Consider the following 21,008-nt stretch of genomic DNA (forward strand, 5'->3'; position numbering starts at 1 on the left):
ATTAATATATAATATTTTTATGACCGTGTTTGGACATGGACATTTTTTGTCCTCTATGGACCTATGTGTGACTTTTTTTAATTGACGTGCAAGGGTTAAAGGGAATTGCAACTGTGATCGCCGCTGCTTTTCTCCAGTGTGCTTCTGCTCTACCCTGGACCTGAGAAAGACTGGTGAACATGTGAGAGAAATGAACATGGGCACAGCTTACGCTTCTCCTTTGAAGCCTCTGTGTTGCTCAGCTCAGCTTTTTAGCTTTTAATCAGAGTGGATTCAGAAAAATCTGCCCAGTGGTTACTTTTAATCAACAGGGTTTGAGTTGGTTAGCATCACTTACTTTGGTGGTGTGGGACTTTAACTTACTGTTGCTGTCTGTTTGTGTGAAGCTGAAACAAAGCTTGACTTCGCACTGTCATGGTCTTTATATACATTGTAAGCCTTTTAAGACATGCACTCTTATTTGGCCCTATTCTTTCTCATGTGCTTTCTTTCAGATGTGTGGAAATCATTGCCAAAGAGGGAAGAAGTCTCAAAGAGCTGTACTTGGTTTCCTGCAAGATCACAGACTATGGTAAGCATGACAGATCGTTGTCTAATCAGCCATCATTAAATGTCCTATTAAATGCACATATGCCACATGACTTAACCCACACTGGCTCTTTTACTTCCTTAGACATATATTTTGTTATGAACTGCCTAGCAAGCAATGTAGTGTGTGTGTGTGTGTGTGTGTGTGTGTGTGTGCGTGCGTGCGTGCGTCCATCTGTCATGGAGAAAGCCAAGTTTTGTGTTCATACTTTAATTGCTTAGTGCTCTAGTTAACCTGCTGCTAATTAGCTTTAGTGATGCTTAATTAAACTGGTTATGAAACAAAATAATGTTTCTCTTTAATGAAGGAAGATTCATTTATTGAAAAAATGCAGAAGAAAAAATGGCAAACGCTCAAGTTGGTATTTTGCAGTTTCAGAGAAATTATCCCTGCCATCTCAGGATTCTGTGCAGTTAGAGTTTTTGTGCGCTTGTGCTTTCTCAATGGTGTAGTGCTATTTTGATGATTAATGTTGGTTCGGCTTAAACATGTACAGCTGTATATTGCTAGGCACCAATAAATCAAAAACTCGTCATGTGACAAGCCACGTCTGTGCCTGGAATAACCGGTGATCTCCATTTTATATGATAATTGCATGCTGCTTTCTAGCAGTGACCAACCAGCTTCCTTCTGCTTTAGCCCAGCACTATTGTCTAGTGATCCAGTTAACAAAAATCACATCGCCCCAAAGCGATTGCAGCCATTTTAATTTCACCTTCAAGTTGTCATAAGGGTATTCACCCTGTGAAATCTCACTGTAAAGACTACAGTGTCATCATACAGAGTAGTACTGAGTAGACATGTTTTCAACACACGTGCTGATGTTTCAATTTTGACTGGAGTGTCTCGTTAAAGTTGTGTATGGAAATGTTCTGAAAAGCGCAGAGGGCTTGTGTCTGTCCTGAAGTAATGGAAACACACGGTTGTTTTTTATTGGCATGTACATGCAGAAAGCTCTCATTGCTGTTTCTCTTGTCTGCTCACTTTAGTCAGGCCCTGCCCATTAAAGCTGAGGAGAACTCGGGCAAACAAAGACAAATAGACTGAAATGTTTTTGGTAAAAGTAGAAAGTCATAAATATGTAGGCTTGAATATATAGCTGCTAGTCGTTGCTGATTTATGGTACATTTTATTTTTACTTTGGCTGCAATACTTATATTTTTACTTCACTTACTTTACGGTGGAATGAGGGCATTTGTAGGCTTTGGGTACATGCCGGAGTGTTTAATGATTAATGACCACATCCCCCACTGCTGTATTTACTCTCCTGTCTGTTCTGTATGCACATGACCAGTGGCAAGCCCCATGAAAGGACTATTAAGAAGCTGTATGTGTTTACATACAGTACAGTTGTGTCATTTGTAAGCACAGCAACATACACAAGCTTTTTTTTTTGTGAGGACAGAACTGATAAGTAATGGGCTATATGTAATCTGGATTACATAATCTAATAAATAAAATCATGTACTTGTAATGCGAGTAAAGTAAATCTGAAAAAATATGTAGCTCAAATAATAAACCCTCAAATAATTTATCATCGCAGCAGCAATTATTATTTTAGTTTATGTGCCTGGTAGTTAAATTAGTCTTATACTACAGCACTCTGGATTTCTCTAAGATAATTGGTCGGTTTTTCTCTAAGATTATAGTTTTGGCTTCAATTCCAATCTAAGGTTAATGCGCTTCTCATTTCTCATAGTAAGAGCTCTTTTTCAGTGACTTTTTTTTTTTCCACATGACTAAAGATAGTACTACCCAGATTTTTAAAAAATGTTTTATTTAACAAAGAAAAACATGTTGATGTGGTGAAGCTTCTAAGGACATGTTTGTTTAACAATTATGGAAGGAGTCTATAGTGTCAGCACTTTGTAACAGGCAGCCAATGATGTTCCATTCAGTGTTCCACCATGGGAAAGTACAGAGGACATTGTGCTTCACAAACTACATTTTTCCTGCCTTAAGGGAAAGTGAGAGAATGATTGTTTGATAGCTACTACAATATAAGTGATTAACTAACTTTTTTTTTACTTTACTTTGTATTTAACTACTCATTTATCTATCTCATGGTAGTGAAAGGTTATAGGATAGCATGCACATATTCACATACTGAATGTGCACTGGTCAGGTTCTTGGTGGATCCTGGAGGAGATGGATGGGGTGTCAGTCCATCGTATACTCATTCACACCTACGGCCAATTTATCGTAACCACATTGCCTAGCTGAATGTTTTTTTTATAGGTCAGGGGAACCATAGCACCCAGAGGAAATCCACATGAACACTGGCCGAACATGTGAAACTTCACACAGAAAGTAACCTGAGCTCAGGATTGAACAAGCTGACCTTGAGGCGGCAGTGCTCCCCACTGCATCACATATTTAAATGCGTGTAAACCCTCAACTGAGCAGTTGAGGGTTAAGGGCCTTGCTCAAGGGCCCAACAGTGGCAGCTTGACAGTGCTGGGATTTGAACTCATGACCTTCCGATCAGAAATTAACCGCTGAGCTACCACTTCCCTACCACTTTTAACGGTTCCTAAAGAGTTCTTTAGACAGGTAGGAATTTTTAGACTGGGACCCTATCTGAAAGGGAGATCCTCTGTTCCAGAGGGACACATCAATAGGACACCTGTCTATCACACACTCTCATTGCAGATTTAGTTCTCCCTTTGATGGTATAATAACCTCCACTCTTCTGGGAAAGCTTTCCACTAGGTTTTGGAGCGTGGCCTTATTGAGCTTTAGTGAGATCAGGCACTGATGTCGGGAGAAGAGGCCTGGGGTGCTGGGCTTCGCTTTGTGCAAAGAGGCATCGTCATGCTGGAACATGTTTTAATTCCAGTGAAGGGAAATTGTAATCCTACAGCATATCAAGACGTTCTGTACAATTGTGTGCTTCCAAATTTGTTGCAACAGTTTAGGGAAGATCCACATATGGGTGTAATGTTCAGGTGTCCACAAACCTTTAGCCGTAGAGCGTATATGTACAAGTATACATATACAATATACATATACAAGCTTCTGGTTCGTTGTCCTTAAGGTGACTTTACAGTTTTTTTTCCCCCAAGTGTGCACTTATGAGTTTATTCATTGGATATTATATTTAGCACAGGGGATGGTGCACAGGTTGTAGCTCTTAACCGTATCATCTTTGGAACATACTGTCCTCAAGAAGATGCTGGTTCATACTCAGTGTTATAAAAGACCTTCATAACAGAATCCAACGCTATAAATGGGTGAAATTCCTCGCATCTCCCTTGAGTAGCTCAGATACCTGACCTAATGTATTTTCAGCCCACTTAAGGTAATTATATATAAGTACCACGCTAATGTGTAGATTCGCTCCAGGGCCTCTTAGCCATTTGTTTTATCTCAGCAGAACTAATCCTGACTATAATCGCTTCAGTCCACCATCGACCCCTGCATCCGAGACTGCCGCAAGCCCACAGTTCCGCATCTTGATGAATGGCCAGTAGATCAAAACAGTACACTAACGACATCCTGGAATGTATATTAAATACCTCTTAGTTTAGCCTTTTGACCACTTATGCAAGATTAATCGGGGATACCTGATATAGGCTTTTAAGAACCCCCATTTATTCTTACTGGGCTTAAACTTTTGTTAAACAATACACCTCCTTTGAAGGCATAGCAAATATGTCTTTTTCCTTTTTTTGAGTGATTCTTGAACTTCCTGCACTGCTTTGATGAACTAATTAACAGAAATGCAATTTTACATCTGCATTTTTTTCTTTCTCCTTGAACCAATATAGACCTATTTCTATATTATTTATTTTTTTAAACAAATTATTGTTTTTCTTCTATTTTTTCTGTATCACATTTTCTAGATATTTTGCTTCTTTCTTGAAAAGTGTGACATTAACATGAACATTTCTGCTATTGTGTACAGTTGAGCCATTGAACAGCTTGCTTATAGATTGGCCATGAAATGTACTAATTTCACCGACATTTTTCAAATAAATAGACAGAATTAACACCCCTGCTGGCAAGTTGCCGTTATAAATGTTTATTTAAAAGTGGTGAGATGGTACAGTGAGGGAAAAAAGTACTTGATCCCCTGCTGATTTTGTACATTTGCCCACTGACAAAGAAAAGATCAGTCTATAATTTTAATGGTAGATTTATTTGAACAGTGAGAGACAGAATAACAACAAAAAAAATCCAGAAAAACGCGTATCAAAAATGTTATAAATTGATTTGCATTTTAATGAGGGAAATATGTATTTGACCCCTCTGCAAAACATGACTTAGTACTTGGTGGCAAAACCCTTGTTGGCAATCACAGAGGTCAGACGTTTCTTGTAGTTGGCCACCAGGTTTGCACACATCTCAGAAGGGATTTTGTCCCACTCCTCTTTGCAGATCTTCTCCAAGTCATTAAGGTTTCAAGGCTGACGTTTGGCAACTCGAACCTTCAGCTCCCTCCACAGATTTTCTATGGGATTAAGGTCTGGAGACTGGCTAGGCCACTCCAGGACATTAATATGCTTCTTCTTGAGCCACTCCTTTGTTGCCTTGGCTGTGTGTTTTGGGTCATTGTCACGCTGGAATACCCATCCACGACCCATTTCCAATGCCCTGGCTGAGGGAAGGAGGTTCTCACCCAAGATTTGACGGTACATGGCCCCGTCCATCATCCCTTTGATGCGGTGAAGTTGTCCTGTCCCCTTAGCAGAAAAACACCCCCAAAGCATAATGTTTCCACCTCCAAGGTGGTGATGGTGTTCTTGGGGTCATAGGCAGCATTCCTCCTCCTCCAAACACGGCGAGTTGAGTTGATGCCAAAGAGCTCCATTTTGGTCTCATCTGACCACAACACTTTCACCCAGTTGTCCTCTGAATCATTCAGATGTTCATTGGCAAACTTCAGACGGGCATGCATATGTGCTTTCTTGAGCAGGGGGACCTTGCGGGCGCTGCAGGATTTCAGTCCTTCACGGCGTAGTGTGTTACCAATTGTTTTCTTGGTGACTATGGTCCCAGCTGCCTTGAGATCATTGACAAGATCCTCCTGTGTAGTTCTGGGCTGATTCCTCACTGTTCTCATGATCATTGCAACTCCACGAGGTGAGATCTTGCATGGAGCCCCAGGCCGAGGGAGATTGACAGTTCTTTTGTGTTTCTTCCATTTGCGAATAATCGCACCAACTGTTGTCACCTTCTCATCAAGCTGCTTGGCAATGGTCTTGTAGCCCATTCCAGACTTGTGTAGGTCTACAATCTTGTCCCTGACATCCTTGGAGAGCTCTTTGGTCTTGGCCATGGTGGAGAATTTGGAATCTGATTGATTGATTGCTTCTGTGGACAGGTGTCTTTTATACAGGTAACGAGCTGAGATTAGGAGCACTCCCTTTAAGAGTGTGCTCCTAATCTCAGCTCGTTACCTGTATAAAAGACACCTGGGAGCCAGAAATCTTTCTGATTGAGAGGGGGTCAAATACTTATTTCCCTCATTTAAATGCAAATAAATTTATAACATTTTTGACATGCGTTTTTCTGGATTTTCTTGTTGTTATTCTGTCTCTCACTGTTCAAATAAACCTACCATTAAAATTATAGACTGATCATTTCTTTGTCAGTGGGCAAACGTACAAAATCAGCAGGGGATCAAATACTTCTTTCCCTCACTGTACGTATACTGACAACACGCTCAAAATTCCCCAACGTTGGCTGGATTTACAGTTTACACCAATGTAACACGCCATCCTTCACAGGACTTTGACCATTAGGCTCCAAAGGTTTGAATATTTTCTTTTCCTACTTCGTCCGCTGAGTTCCCATGAAAGCGACTGCGAGCTTAGCCGAGCTGCTGCTCTCTTTTGCGGTCTACTGCTAGACGTGAAGCTCTCAGTAAGTATTCATGAGTCTCAAGTGACTTCAAGTGAGTCTGAGCTGTTTTCCATAAGCCTCTTATGTGGATCTGCAGTGCAACCTGTCTGAGATGAGCTGAAAAAGTGCGGCGTATCAAGCTCACAGTGACAAGGCGGGATGAATTGCACTGACCTTGAGATAACAGTTATTGGGAGAACAATGATTCATCTGTGGGTGATACTACATGCAGATTGTTCTGCCAGACTCTGATTTGTTAGTGATATTCCATTTAGCCTGTGATGTGGATATAATCAATATGCAGATCACACTTCTGTCCTGGAACCTGAGAGGCTTAAATTGTTTTCCCAGTGCTAGATAGAGTATAAAACTCCATTTTTTCAGTGGAAAGTAAATATACACCTTACATAAAACCAGTACATTGTCTACATATCACATAATTATGCATTTTCCCCCTCAGTATTTGAATGAACCATTTGGTATTGCATGACATAATGCAGATCACTGTTACACATTTGACTATTCTCTGTTCCTTCAAATGATGGTGGATTACAGAAAGGCGTCTCTCTGCACTCCCTGCGTGCCTAATGCTCTGGTGCTCAGCTAGGGTTAAATAACCAATTTTCATGGTGCATTCTATTGTGTTCCAGCATATGCCGAAGCAGATCCATTTACATGGCACCGTACGCCTCACATCAGCATCGCACTTAGTTTCAGGTCCCGGCCAATTCTGCTCTTTGTTCTCCCCTGAGAAGGCGAAGCTGGTTTCGTGTGCTCCTTATAGATCTCTTCCCCTCCATTAGAACCAGCTTCAGGAGGATAACAAGAGAGGACGGCAAACTATGGTAATATTTTGATGACGGTGCTGAAAGGACTCCTGCCTGGGTGCAAGGCTTTGATTTTTACTGTACTCGTGACAGAAACAGAAAATTGCTGTTCTCTTTGTGAGCATGAAGGGAGTCCCTTTTCTTTGAAAGGCAAACAAAAGAGTCTGAGACAAAAAAAAAAAAACTGCCAATAGAAAATTACAGCCTGGTCTTGATGGAGGCTGGTCTACTTGTCTAGCTAATGGCGAGGGGAAAAAAGGACATTTGTTTCATTGCTAGCAATAGTGTACAATTTTCCAAATAATGGAGTGGAGCCACTGCACCCATGCTTACACTTACTGTACTCGAGCGTTCATTTTTAGAATTAACTAACAGTCCTTGAGATGGATTTGCAAATGATTTTTTGTCATTTCATGCATTCTTTAACAAAGAAGTATATCAATATGCTACATCCTCTTGCCTAGTCATCTCTTCTGATTGGCCTGCTTTTCTAAATGTAGCAGTAAAAGAAATCCCACTGCTGTGACAGAATGTCTTTGCAGTATTGAAGCACTGATGAAGTAAGTACAGTATGTAAGTACGCCTGTCATTTTCTCTTGGTTATTTTTAGTATTTAATTATTTTCTTAAGTATTTTCGTAAATATCAAGCATATGGGGGGAGCACTGTCATCTGAACTCCTTTATGGCGTGTGTGACACATTTTTCCATCCCTACGGAGCACTGTCAGTTCAGACAAAAACAGTTATGACAAAGACAATCACACTGAGCGCATGGGTTGCACCGACAGCTGCAGTGGGGTCCATACGTCTGAGACCACTAGTGAAAATCCTTCTATTCTGCATTCTTTTCTAATATTTCAGAGTTTCTTAGTATTAGTTCTGTCCCCAGTTTGCTTTAATGACAGTGTGCAATCGAGCCGACATGGACTCCACAAGTTTGTGCAAAACCTTATGATCCATTGTAGATCAAATCCATTGGAGTGTCGTCTGAAAACATGTTTCAGTTGAAGAGATTAGGCATAAGGATAATCTGACCTTTTGTATAAAGCAGTTAACACAGTCAATATCACACATTTGCTTACATTTAAATAGGGACCGAGAAATAGTGCACAATCTTGAATATTAGATATTCAAGATATTCAACATTTACTTATTTTGTTTTAAAAAATTTCAGAATTCTAGAAAATAAAAAAATTAAATGTGGTCTCAGACTCTGTATCTGAATGTGATAGAGAATTTTTTGTCCTTTTATTTATTTATTTTTTTTACATAATAAATAAATTTTATATATATATATATATATATATATATATATAATATAAAATATCTTTCTTCTTTTTTTTATTGCCGTGACTCCCGCCTGATCTGGATCAAATCAGTGACTGTTTAATCACAGATAATGATGTTAATGTATTTACACAGATCCTGTATAACTCTACGGCAAACTTTTGTACGTAAAGCTCATGAGATAATCAAACTGTCATGTGTGCAGGAAGCTGTATGAAAACAATCTGCATATAAATATCTGCATACAATTTACTGTAGCGCTGATAGCACTGTTTGTGAGGAAAAGCTTGTGTGTGTGATACGAAAAAAAAAAATCATTTCACATGCTTGGCAAACATCCAGGGTCTCTGTAATCAGAGGAGCATGCATCCTGTTTAGATATCATTACTGTGCCAAACCTTATTATTACTACGTTGTGTAGCTGCACATCGTTTGTGTGTTTGTGTATGGTGGTGGGGAAAACACTTCACATGGTCAGATTTTGACACATTCTTTCTAAAAATAGTCCTGAAACCTGCTGGCTTCCCTGGACCGAACTATTTCAGTCCATCCCATTCCAATTTCACTGAAAGATGCCCTGCCTACTAGGTTTGGGATGATTGAGGATAGTATCGGGGATTGCATATGGACTGCAATTATCGCGATTGGTTTTCAAGTCAGACTATCTAAATGTCTCTTGGAAAAAAAAGTGCTACCTGCAGCTTTAAGATCGACAAAAATAAACCGTGTTGTATCTCGTAATATATGAACCTTAATGGCATATGCTGTCTGGTTTTGGAGCAGAGCAACAGAACGTCTTTATCTGATTCATCTTAGCTTCCCTTGTCTGTGCTTGCCAAACAGATTAAGCCACGAATGTCTTCACTCACAAAACATGAACAGCGTCTGAGATTTAGAAAGTGAAACAACAGTTGTTTATCAGGGCAACTTCGCTCTACCACAATTCCATAAGTATCTCTGCTGCAGTTCACCACAGACCACATGCACCCATGGTTTATATACTTTTATTTCAATTTTATAATGAGCTCAGTTACAGCTAATAAATTGTTCATTTTTAGCTCGCTTTTTTTTTTTGTAAGCACATAACATGTACATGACACAATACATATGTCTGGCCATGTCCCTTTCTTTTCCTTCCTTAGTATCTCTCCAAAGCCATAAGCGATACTGTCATCAATCAGTGATAGTTAGGGGACACGAAAGGACAACATCACAGTGCATACAATCTCACAAGCCTACTGTCTCCTACATTTATAATCTTGTACACTTATGGAAGAACAACATTACTAACAGATTTTAAAGAAGTATATACGTTTACAAAGGGGAATCACTTTAATGAGCAGCAGCATCTATCAGTCTCTGCAGACCTACCAACCTTTAAGTATTATGTGTCGGAGTTCTGCATTTTAACATTGTGCAGTTGATGTGCAGTGGTCAGTGGTCTACTCGGGTCCTCCTGAAATCAACGGTCATTTCTTTAGTCTTCTCAACATTAAGGGATAGATTATTGTCTCTACAGCATTCGGTGAGCTGGTTCCCGTCCTCTCTGTACACGGACAATGTGATTTGAACTGTAATTTGCAGCACAGTTGTAAGTCAGCAGTGTGAACAGCAGTGGACTGAGCACAAAGCCCTGGGGAGTGCCGGTGTTCAATCTGGTGGTGCTGGAGGTGAAGTGGTCGATCCTGACGGACTGGGGTCTCCCAGGCAAAAAGTCCAGAATCCAGTTGCAGTGTTCAAACCCAACAGACTCAGCTTTGTTTCCAGAAGAGTGGATGTTCTCGGAACGGCAAAGTGGAGGAGATGAAGTGGGTATGAAGGTCAGGTGTTCACATACCTTGTATACTCACCATCCACTTTATTAGGAACACCTGCACATTGATGCAGTTATCCCATCAGCCAAACATGTGGCAGCAGCACAATGCGTAAAATCATGCAGATACAGTTCAAGAGTTTGATGTCCACATCAAACATCAGAATGGGGAAACAAGTGTGATCTCTGTGAATTTAACCATGGCAAGGTTGTTGGTGCCAGACAGGCTAGATTGAGTATTTCAGAAACTGCTGATCTCCTGGGATTTTCACACACAACTGTCTCTAGAGTTTACACAGAATGGTGTGAAAAACAAAAAACATCCCGTGTGTGGAGGGTCTGCAGGCTGAAACACCTTGTTGATGAGGGAGATCAGAGGAAAATGGCCAGACTGGTCTGAGCTGATAGGAAGGATATAGTAACTCAAATAATCACTCTTTATAACCGTGGTGAGCAGAAAAGCATCTCAGGATGCACAATACATCAAACCTTGAGGTGGATGAGCTACAACAGCAGAAGAGCACATCAGGTTCCACTCCTGTCAGCCAAGAACAAAAATCTGAGGCTGTTATGTGCACAGAATCACCAGAACTGAGCTGTATGCTCTCCTGCACCACTCAGCACATATCAAATCAGCAGATCAACTGTGAAAATACCGGGGGAAACAGCGGGATTACACATTTTTCCTCTTCAGGGTTAGGGTCAAGTCAGTCTCTGTCTAATCACCTGAGGTAAAAGTCAATCATAGCATTTAAACATGAGCCTCATCATAAACCCACTGATTAATTCAGACGATTCAGTTCTGTTCACTTAATTTATCGTTAATGTCTTTTTATTAGGTCGTTTAAATATTTAAAAACTTTATTGGTTGAAATTATTACAGTGTATAAGCGATCTTTGTTTTAATGATCTTGTGAAGGTGCATATTTTGACAGCTATTTCATGCTGGGCAATCGTGAGATCATCACACTTGGCTAGCAAGGTTTTAGACATGTTCAGACATGCTGATTGAATTTACTGATACGTTCGTTAAGCTGGCTCTTTCCAAAACATGATCTTTGCAAGGCCAGGCAAGAAAGTAACCTAATGATAAACATCTCCATGTCATTTCAGTAAAATATATTTGTTTTATAAAAGTTGAAATGTAATAGTATGTTATTGTATGTATGTATGTATTGTATGTAACCCTAAATTTAGTCAAAACATGATTTAACATTTTTTTTTTAATCACTATCCAGAACTGACATCTGAAGGGTTTTCCCAAACCATCCCAAATATGAGTTAAAATCTCCCAGTACCCTTATTTAGCAAACTGTTGATAGCCAGAGTTCACCGTCTACACTGGTACCCAACAATCTGTGTAATTGATCCATACAAGAACATATTGTGTGTCCCTGTTTACGTCTCAGGCAGTTAAAGGCAGCGTCTGTCTCAAGGTGGAAAGACGTGGTACAAAGTAATAGTGAGGTCATACTTGGCGTTGTGCAGTCTCCGGGACTGCCAGATTAATTAGAATGAGAATATCATTTCCACACAACCCCATGCCTTCTTTTATGAGAGTCTTAATCTTTTTGCTACCAGTCATTATTGCGTCCTGGTTCGCTTTCCCCAATTTTCTACTGCTTTCCTCTCACTGGCCTGTGTTTTTGTGTGTGTGTGTGTGTGTGTGTGTGTGTGTGTGTGTGTGACTGAGTATGAGAGAGAGGGAGAGAGTGAGTGTGTGTGTAAATGGTGGGTAAAATTGCAGTGTGTGTGCAATCAGCATTGTGATTTCAGAGAAGAGAAAAGACTGCAGGCTGGACTTGTAATCTGGCCATCTTAGTAGAGTCCAATAAGAGGTGCCCACCACTCTCAGTGAATGAAAGAAAGAGCACTGTTCTCTATCTGTCTGTCTGCAGAGTTGCAACACATAAGAATTCTCTCTCTCTCGCTCTCTCTCTCTCTCGCTCTCTCTCATACACACTCGCCCACCTCTATCCTGTTTTTCTATTTACCTCTCTTTATTCATTTCTCTTTCCCTCCTCTCTCGTCTGAGGTGGTCACACTAAGTGTAAAAGACCATGATCGATTGCTTTGCACTTCCTCACCACTGCTGCCTGTAAGACATGCTAGCCCCTAGCTGTAGGCAGAGTGCTTTCTCTCTGTTCAACATGTTACTGCCAGAGTTTCTGTTTCTTACTGAAGTAAACCAAAGAACATACAAACAGAGGTAGCAGTATATGAAGGCAAATGTACTACCCCCTTTTTTTCCCACTCCTTACCCGTAACATTTCCTGTAATTAGAATAGGATTTAACTTAACACTTTCTGTACTTTACAGTAGCTAGTCTCTGGGGTTGTACCCCTAAGGGTACATCTTTTATATTTTACACGCTGGGAAATAATCAATGTAGTTTCTTAATCTTTAAAACTCATTTAAGGTAAACTTTATAGTGCTTTAAGTCGAATTGTGTACATTTAATACATGTTAAGAGGACACTATATTCATTCAGTCAGTTTTACTGTATACAATTAAAGGAAAGCTTCTTGTGCAATCAGGCATAGATTTAAACAGCCTTTCTTGTGCCAGATTAATCTTCAAATGGATAGTCGAATGCAGGGAGAAAAAATAACCTGCTTTTATGTTTGCTGTAAGAAAAGAATTCGGTAACACTTTACATTAACACTTATATTAATTAACATTGTTTACTGTATTACCTAGCAATTAACAAGCCATACACTTTAGCATGAATAGACCATTGGTATTGTTCACAAGGTTAACTCTTGTATTAATTGACATTTGTTTAAATGTTAATGAAACAGATCTGCATTATTAAAAATAAGTCCGTATTATTTAGCAAAAATGAAATTGCAGAGAGAATTTCTGTCAGTCCACAACATTTCTATTGGATTAAGGTCAGGACTTTGAATTGGCCATTCCAAAACATGAACTTTATTCTTCTTTAACCATTCTTTTTTAGAGCCAATTGTGTGCTTAGGGTCGTTGTCTTGCTGCATGCCCCACTTTCTCTTGAGATTCAGTTCATGGACAGATGTCCTGACATTTTCCATCAATGATGGGAAGCCGTCCCGGCCCAGATGCAGCAAACCACGCCCAAACCATTATACTACCACCACCTTGTTTCAGAGATGTGATAAGGTTCTAATGCTGGAATGCAGTGTTTTCCTTTCTCCAAACATTACACTTCTCATTTAAACCAAAAATTCTATCTTGGTCTCATCTGTCAACAAAACATTTTTTCAACAGCCTTCTGGCTTGCCCACATGATTGTTAGCACACTGCAAAAAGGCAGCAATGTTCTTTTTGGAGAGCAGTGACTTTCTCCTTGCAACCCTGCCATGCACCCCATTGTTCAGTGTTCTAATGATGGTGCACTCATGAACATTAACATTGCCAATGTATGAGAGGCCTTTAGTTGCTTAGAAGTTACCCTGGGTTCCTTTGTGACCTTGTGGACTATTACACTCAGCCCGTGGAGTGATCTTTGTTGGTCAACCACTCCTGGGGAAGGTAACAATGGTCATGAATTTCCTCCATTAGTACACAATCTGTCTGACTGTGGATTGGTGTAGTCCAAACTCTTTAGAGATGGTTTTGTAACCTTTTCCAGCCTGATGAGCATCAACAACTCTTTCTGAGGTCCTCAGAAATCTCCTTTGTTCGTGCCATGATCCAGTTCCACAAACATGTGTTGTGAAGATCAGACTCTGATAGATCCCTGTTCTTTAAATAAAACAGGACACTGCTTCACACCTGATTATCATCCCATTGATTGAAAACACCTGACTCTAATTTCACCTTCAGGTTAACTGCTAATCCTAGAGGTTCACATACTTTTGCCACTCACAGATATGTAATATTGGATTGTTTTCCTCAATAAATAAATGACCAAATTAATTTATTGAGGAAATAAATGTATTCTCTTTATTTACTTTTAGGATTTGTGTGGAAATCTGATGATGTTTTAGGTCATCTTTATGCAGAAATCTAGAAAATTCCAATTCTTACTGTATCTTGTTTGGCAATCTTTTTTCTTTTTCCTTTTTCTTCTTGTGATTGATATGAGCTGTGGAAACATTTTGTGCATCATTTCAACCTATGAAAGCCTTTCGGTAGTCATAATATCCAATCTGTGTGATGGACAGCTTTTTACGTAAACCCATTCACATGTTCACAAGTCCAGTTTCAGCCACACTTGAGTTCTTATATGAGTGAGAGCTTGGCGTCTCTCAGTCTTAAAATGTAGTACTGTACTTCAAGGAATGTGCACTGAAGAGCCAAGTCTAGGAGGCATTGTGTAAATGCTTCAGTCCTCTGCTAAAGACATTGCACCAGCAACAGATGATTGTCTCATAAATCAACAGTGCAGTCAGGCATCAGCTACTGTGCTACAAGGTATAATGAAGTTCATTTCTTCTAACTAACACCAGTAGGTTTCCTGCCTTTAAATGGTGCGCACGTACCGTATGTGCAGTGTATGTCACGATACCAAAAATCTAGTAGTTGGTACCGATACCACCAAAAGTACTCGATACCAAAGTTGATACCACGGTGTGGTATAAAAAGAAAATTAAAAAAATTAAATTAAAAACTCTCCTGCTGGACAACCTCATCAGGGAGCGAGGGAGGGGGGGGGAGAGAGAGACAGAGAGAGAGAGAGAGAGAGAGAGAGAGAGAGAGAGAGTGTTTAGTTATCAAACACTGTCTGACAATGACTAATAAAACTGTGGAGGCTACAAGTGCTAAGTTGCACTCCTAAACACACACACACACCCCTCTTATACTCTGAATGCAAGCATTAGTTTAAATTCACTGGTATGGTGGCAGGCCAAAAAAATGTATTAAAAGCATGAACATTTCAATAATTATTTGTGACATTAGGCAATTCCGTAATTAATCAGTTACATTTGAGTAATTCAGCATCATGCAGTAATGTGGATTATAAAGTGTATTGTATTAAACATTGCAGTTTCAGTTTAATAAGGTTCACAGGTTTCACAGGCAAGCTTGTACGGACAGGTGTCTTTTATTTAGAGAAAACACACACACACACACACACACACACACACACACACACACCCCACACTGTACACTCATACACCCCCTCCAGGTGTATATGAGTGTATCTGCTTTTATATTGCTTTTTATGCTGCTTCTTCACTACATCTGTGAGCTCTAACAATTGCATAAGCCATAACAATGGAAAAAAAACCCTTTGACTTGTATTCGTTCTACCAGCTCCTAACTAACAGGCCTGTTGTACTCATGTGAGGATATGTTTTTGATGGAAACCACAAACCATTCTGGATAAGGGCATCTGCCCTTGACTATTCTGAATGCTGTGACTGTTCTGTGACTGGCAAGTGACATGTCCAAGCTTCTCACAGGGTCTCAATAGCTACTGTGCATATTCCCATATTCACCACATAGCCTTGTTTACACAGTGGTGCTTGAAAGTTTGAGAATTTTCTATAGATCTGCATAAATATGACCTAAAACAACATCAGATTTTCGCACAAGTCCTAAAGAGAACCCGATTAAACAAATGAGACAGAAATGTTATACTTGGTCATTTGTTTATTGAGGATAATGACTGCAAACATTTGCACTTCGGGTAGATGCTAAACTGCATTCCATTGCTGAGCTATCTATTTATCTAACAATAATGGGCCAATATGAACATTCACTCTCTTAGCTTGCTCTGTGTTCCATTAAATCTGCCTTTATGTGATGTTTTAGATTATACCTTAGCGCAGAAAATGTTGATAAATTTTCTACAACAGCACAGCTATGACAGAAGTAATTCTGGCTGTAATTCAGAATGGTTTAGTGCACTTGTTCAAATGAGTAATCGTTTCTCTAGTAACAGCTCAGGGACTATAATTTATTTATTTATTTATTTTAACAGAGAAAACCATATATTCATGTATTCCACTTTTGTGGAAATAAATATCTATGCAGCACATTCACTCTGCTATCACCAAGTGCCATTGTACACATGAAAGCGAAGTCCTTACTCAGCGAAGAATCAGATGCAAGTATGAATACTTTCGTCGATGTGGCAAAATACTATGTGGCACTTGTCCAAATGAAATACATAATACATACTAAATTATTATTATGAATAATTGTTATTTCCAGGTCATATAGACACATTTATAAATGCTTATGGCAGCCACCAAATCTTGGATTTTTCTCTTATTTTCCAGCATTACCTGATATAAGATTTGAAAGCTTAATGAATGCAGGAAATATTTTCATGCTGTGTCTAGCATTACGACCTGAAATAATTGATGGACACTCAGGGGGAGTGGGTGGACTAGTATTAGCTTCGACAAAGTAGTTTAATGACTGCATTATGGGGTATCTCTATGTAGAAATTGACTTGGGGAAATTCATTATTTCCCAATAGCTATAAAATGATAGCGCAATATCTTTTACTGCACTGAAAAATTCATAACTTTCCTCCATGGTCCTGTAGGACAAATAAAAATGAGCGTTGTATTTGCTAAGCAAGTGTGCCCTGGATAGTAGACGGTCATAAATTCTGTTATTTTTTCTCATAAACCCTTCAGACATTCACAAAACATGGGATGTAGCATTGAAAGCTCATCAGAGTGCCTGGATATAACAGCCTCCACCTATGTCCTGCACATTAGCACATCAATAAGTGCTTTGTATCAAACCAGATTTTTTTTCTGTGACCCTGTACACTGTTTGCAGAAGACTCTATTATATCCAGTGTATTGCACATATGCGTATGAGTGTATGATTCAATGAAGATGTACTAGATGTAGAATGACATTTTTTCAATGTTGAACAGTTGACATGCACCGACTTCTGGTTGTACAGTGTGAGGAGTGGTCACGCATAAGACTCGTTCCCAGTAGTTTTTCTTATATATATATATATATATATATATATATATATATATATATATATATATATATATATATATATATATATATATATATATATATATTATATATGAGAGAGAGAGAGAGAGATGCACTGACGTTTTTCACACCATCGGCCAATAGTTCAAATATCCGATGATCAGGTTCGGTTATATCCTGTCAGTCCAAAGAGGGCGGGAAAATATTGATTTCGTGCTGTGTGTAAAGATGATGTCTCTTGTGAATTATGGTCAAACTGCAGTTTGTAAACTCTGTAAGGTCTGCACTGCTAAAATTACATCGGACGCTGCAGCAGTGAAGCGGGAGTTTCGGTGTCAAGTCTAAATATTTTTTGCCGCGCTGAATTAAAGTGCCAGTACACCGTTGAAAGATTTAAATGAAGATGAGTTGACAAAAAAGTATATATTGCACTGAAAAATATATTTGTAGAATAGTGTATTTCATATCCAGTTAATATATATATATAAAAAAGTTTATATTATATATTACCAGTTTGATGTTCAGTGATGAAGTAGAAATGCTTTTGTTTGTGGTGAGTGAATATGACGCCTAACAGGAGGGTTTTTTTTAGAATTAATATGAATTAATAACATTCAATAAGTTAAGAAAACTTAGTTTAATCTTCAGAATTTAGTTCATGTGTTCATGTTAATTTGAGTAATGTGTTTTCTGTTTCTGAGACCAGTTACTGTGAAACAACTTGTTGAAATGGAGAGAATTATGTTTTTATTTGCATTTCCTTCAGAATTGTGGAATTAATTATTATTAATTTAAAAGAAGGCAGAAAAGGCAGAACTATCGGTATATCACGCTGAATAATCGGTTATTGGTATCGGCTGAGAAATTTAGTATTGGTGCATGTCTAGTTTTTTTTTTATATATATATATATATATATGTCCTGTTTAAACTGCACTGCTTTGGCATCAAACCCTTCTATGATAACAGCTTATTCTTCACGTCGCAATTTACAAGCACTATCACAGTCACTACGCACGTTGCTGAGTCGGAAAAGATCCACAAAGTCCCATCACTTCCAAGTTCACTCACATCGGGTCTCATTTTTAACACTGTGAGCAATACAAGCATTTGCCCAAGAAATTTGGTATTCATGAAAATCCCATAAATTCACAAAAACTTTCATATCCTCCTCATGCTACTGAGCGTGTGTCAGTAATGTAAACCTCAACTTGATCGATTTCACATCATATCATTTATGCAGAGCACTGCACTTTTATATGTGTATGTAATGTAAAGTCAAGTTTAAATTGCTTGTGTTTATGACGTTCGCAGAATTTAGATGTCCTTAACCAGACCGACTTACAGAAGTGCTTTGGAGGCTTTCAAAAAACATCCTCATTCTAGTTCGCTAGGTCAGGGACTAAGTGTACCATCTAGAACATTCAGTCATGTTATATTATAGGCATTAATTAAAGAATATGGAAAATAAAGAAAGGGAGCCAACAAAAACCCATAAATTAAGACAAATAAAGTCAATCATTCAATTTTGGTAAAAGAAATGGTACCGTATAAACAGAGGACAGGACACTCTATCTGCACATAACCCGTAAACAAATACCTCAGCTGATTGAAGTGCATGCTTTTTATTATTATCATTATCATTATCATTATTATTATTATTATTATTATTATTATTATTATTATTACTATTATTATTATTAATATTATTAAATAGTTTTATTGGCACAATTGAGGCAGTAGAACTCCATTTTCCGCCTTTTCCCACATTGTTTATTTCATGCTCGCAGCTGTCGATGCACTCATACTTTTATGGAGTTTTGTGGGCGTCGCTAAATGCAAATAAGCTGTGTCGGGAATGCACTCTGCAGGTTACAGTTGATCAGCATACGCAAGCGAGTAGAACGAAAATCAGTGTTTCCGACGCTTTCATAAACAGACATTTTAGATCGGTTTGGCTTCTGCAATCCACATTTCTATGCAACTTTTACTAAAAGATTGAAAAGCGAGGCCCCATGCTGGCAATAACATTACAGCCTTCACCATTCCATGCCCAAATCTGCATTGACTGGATGATCTTAAGTCTTTTTTCAGACTACTGGAGAGGAGGATGCCCTGCTGCACATGGGTCATGATCGTCGAGTCACGTTTGGGGTAATATCTCTGGCACCTGGTTAATACTGTGGTACTGAGCTAAAGCTCTAATAGCAACATTCAGTAACGGCACTCGCAGGAAGCAAGCAATAACACCAGCGCTATGCTTTGCCATGCTTGTCACTTTTTTAAAAGAGAGGAGGCTCTTATTACACCTCGTGTGACTAATGTGGGCAATTCGTTTTTATACACTACCCCCCCTCCCCCCGTCTCTCTCATGAGCAACCCAGGAGCCTAGTATACAGAGGAAATTGCAGAGATATTTCACGGATGTGGATATCTGCGTGACACCCCTTGCGTTGCTGATATTTTTTTTTACAGCCTTTTAACAGGTGTAATACGTCGTATACGCCGGAGCTAAGCTCCGAGAAATCTGAGCCAACGAGAATCACTTTAATCAAATTAGGTGCTTGTTTTTGCAGCTTTTTCTCCATCACTCTATTCAGCGTTTCTCCGTGGCTGTCTCTTGCACAGTGTAAACGAGAGTGCTTTACTCCAGCGCTCTTGTTGATGGCTGGTTGTGACAGAGTAGGTGGAGGTGCTTAATGGTGAGGAACCCTGTTGTGCACTGAGGGAATACAGAGCTGCGGTGATGTACAAAATACTCCCGCTGAGCTTTTCCTATTTAAACACCACATTCAACTGAGCAACTCTTTTTTTTTTTAAATTTATTTTTATATATATATATATATATATATATTTTTATATATATATATTTATTTATTTATTTTTAAATTTTCTCGCTCTCTTTTCACGTCAGACAGTATTCATGTTGTCTCCTCACTGTTTCAGCAAACATTGCATCTGAAGTGCGAGTCAGTCATTGTCTGATCAAGATCTGACAGATAATATAAAGTGCACAGTTTCTATTTTTCCTAGATGTTTTTTTTTTTTTGTCATGGTGCTTCTTTCATTATCATGAAAGAATATGCTAATAAAATATAGTTTTTAAAGGAATCTTAAGTACAAAACATGTCCTTGCTGTCATGTGGGTCTTAGCAGGGGACGCAACACAAGGACATCAACTCTGAGTGATGAATTAATATATGAAATAACTTCATTATTGAATGTCTCAGGAGATTCAAAGCTGACATTGTATGTTTTTATTGGTTTGGTGTTATTATTCCTAGGGTTACGCTAGGATCTTAGGGTGCCAAATATTTCCAGTAAACATGCATCAGTATGATCTTGGTACTCCTCGATACTGATGCTGATACCGATACATGCTTGTTCATGCACTTACAGTAGGATACAGATCTTTATAATGTTATCTACTTTCAGGCCTCCCAGCCAGCTCCATCAAACCCTTCAGATGATTCAGAATGCAGCAGCACACCTCGTCTTCAACCAGCCCAAATGTCACACCCGTCTTCATCTCCCTCCACTGGCTTCCTGTAGCTGCCCGTATCAAATTCAAGGCCTTGATACTCATGTACAAGACCTTGTTTGGAACAGCACCCTCCTACCTCAACACTCTCCTTGAGGTTTACGTTCCCTCACGCAATCTGTGATCGGTTAATGACCGATGCTTAGTAGTCCCTACTCAGCCTGGCTCAAAGTCCCTTTCCAGAACCTTCAAACTAACTGTTCCTCAGTG

The 21,008-nt window shown here is 39.1% G+C and overlaps 1 protein-coding gene across 3 annotated transcripts in view; it reads left to right on the plus strand.

Moving 5' to 3' along the window:
- fbxl17 (F-box and leucine-rich repeat protein 17) overlaps nt 1-21,008 on the plus strand; it is a 266,473-nt gene that overhangs the window by 189,826 nt on the left and 55,639 nt on the right. For all 3 annotated transcript variants that reach the window (XM_053624939.1, XM_053624940.1, XM_053624941.1), the window contains exon 8: nt 495-571. In XM_053624939.1, coding sequence (XP_053480914.1) covers nt 495-571 — 77 coding nt within the window. The remainder of the gene's footprint in view (nt 1-494; nt 572-21,008) is intronic.

Source organism: Ictalurus furcatus, chromosome 5 (genome assembly GCF_023375685.1).
Source record: "Ictalurus furcatus strain D&B chromosome 5, Billie_1.0, whole genome shotgun sequence".
Classification (NCBI taxonomy): Eukaryota; Metazoa; Chordata; class Actinopteri; order Siluriformes; family Ictaluridae; genus Ictalurus; species Ictalurus furcatus.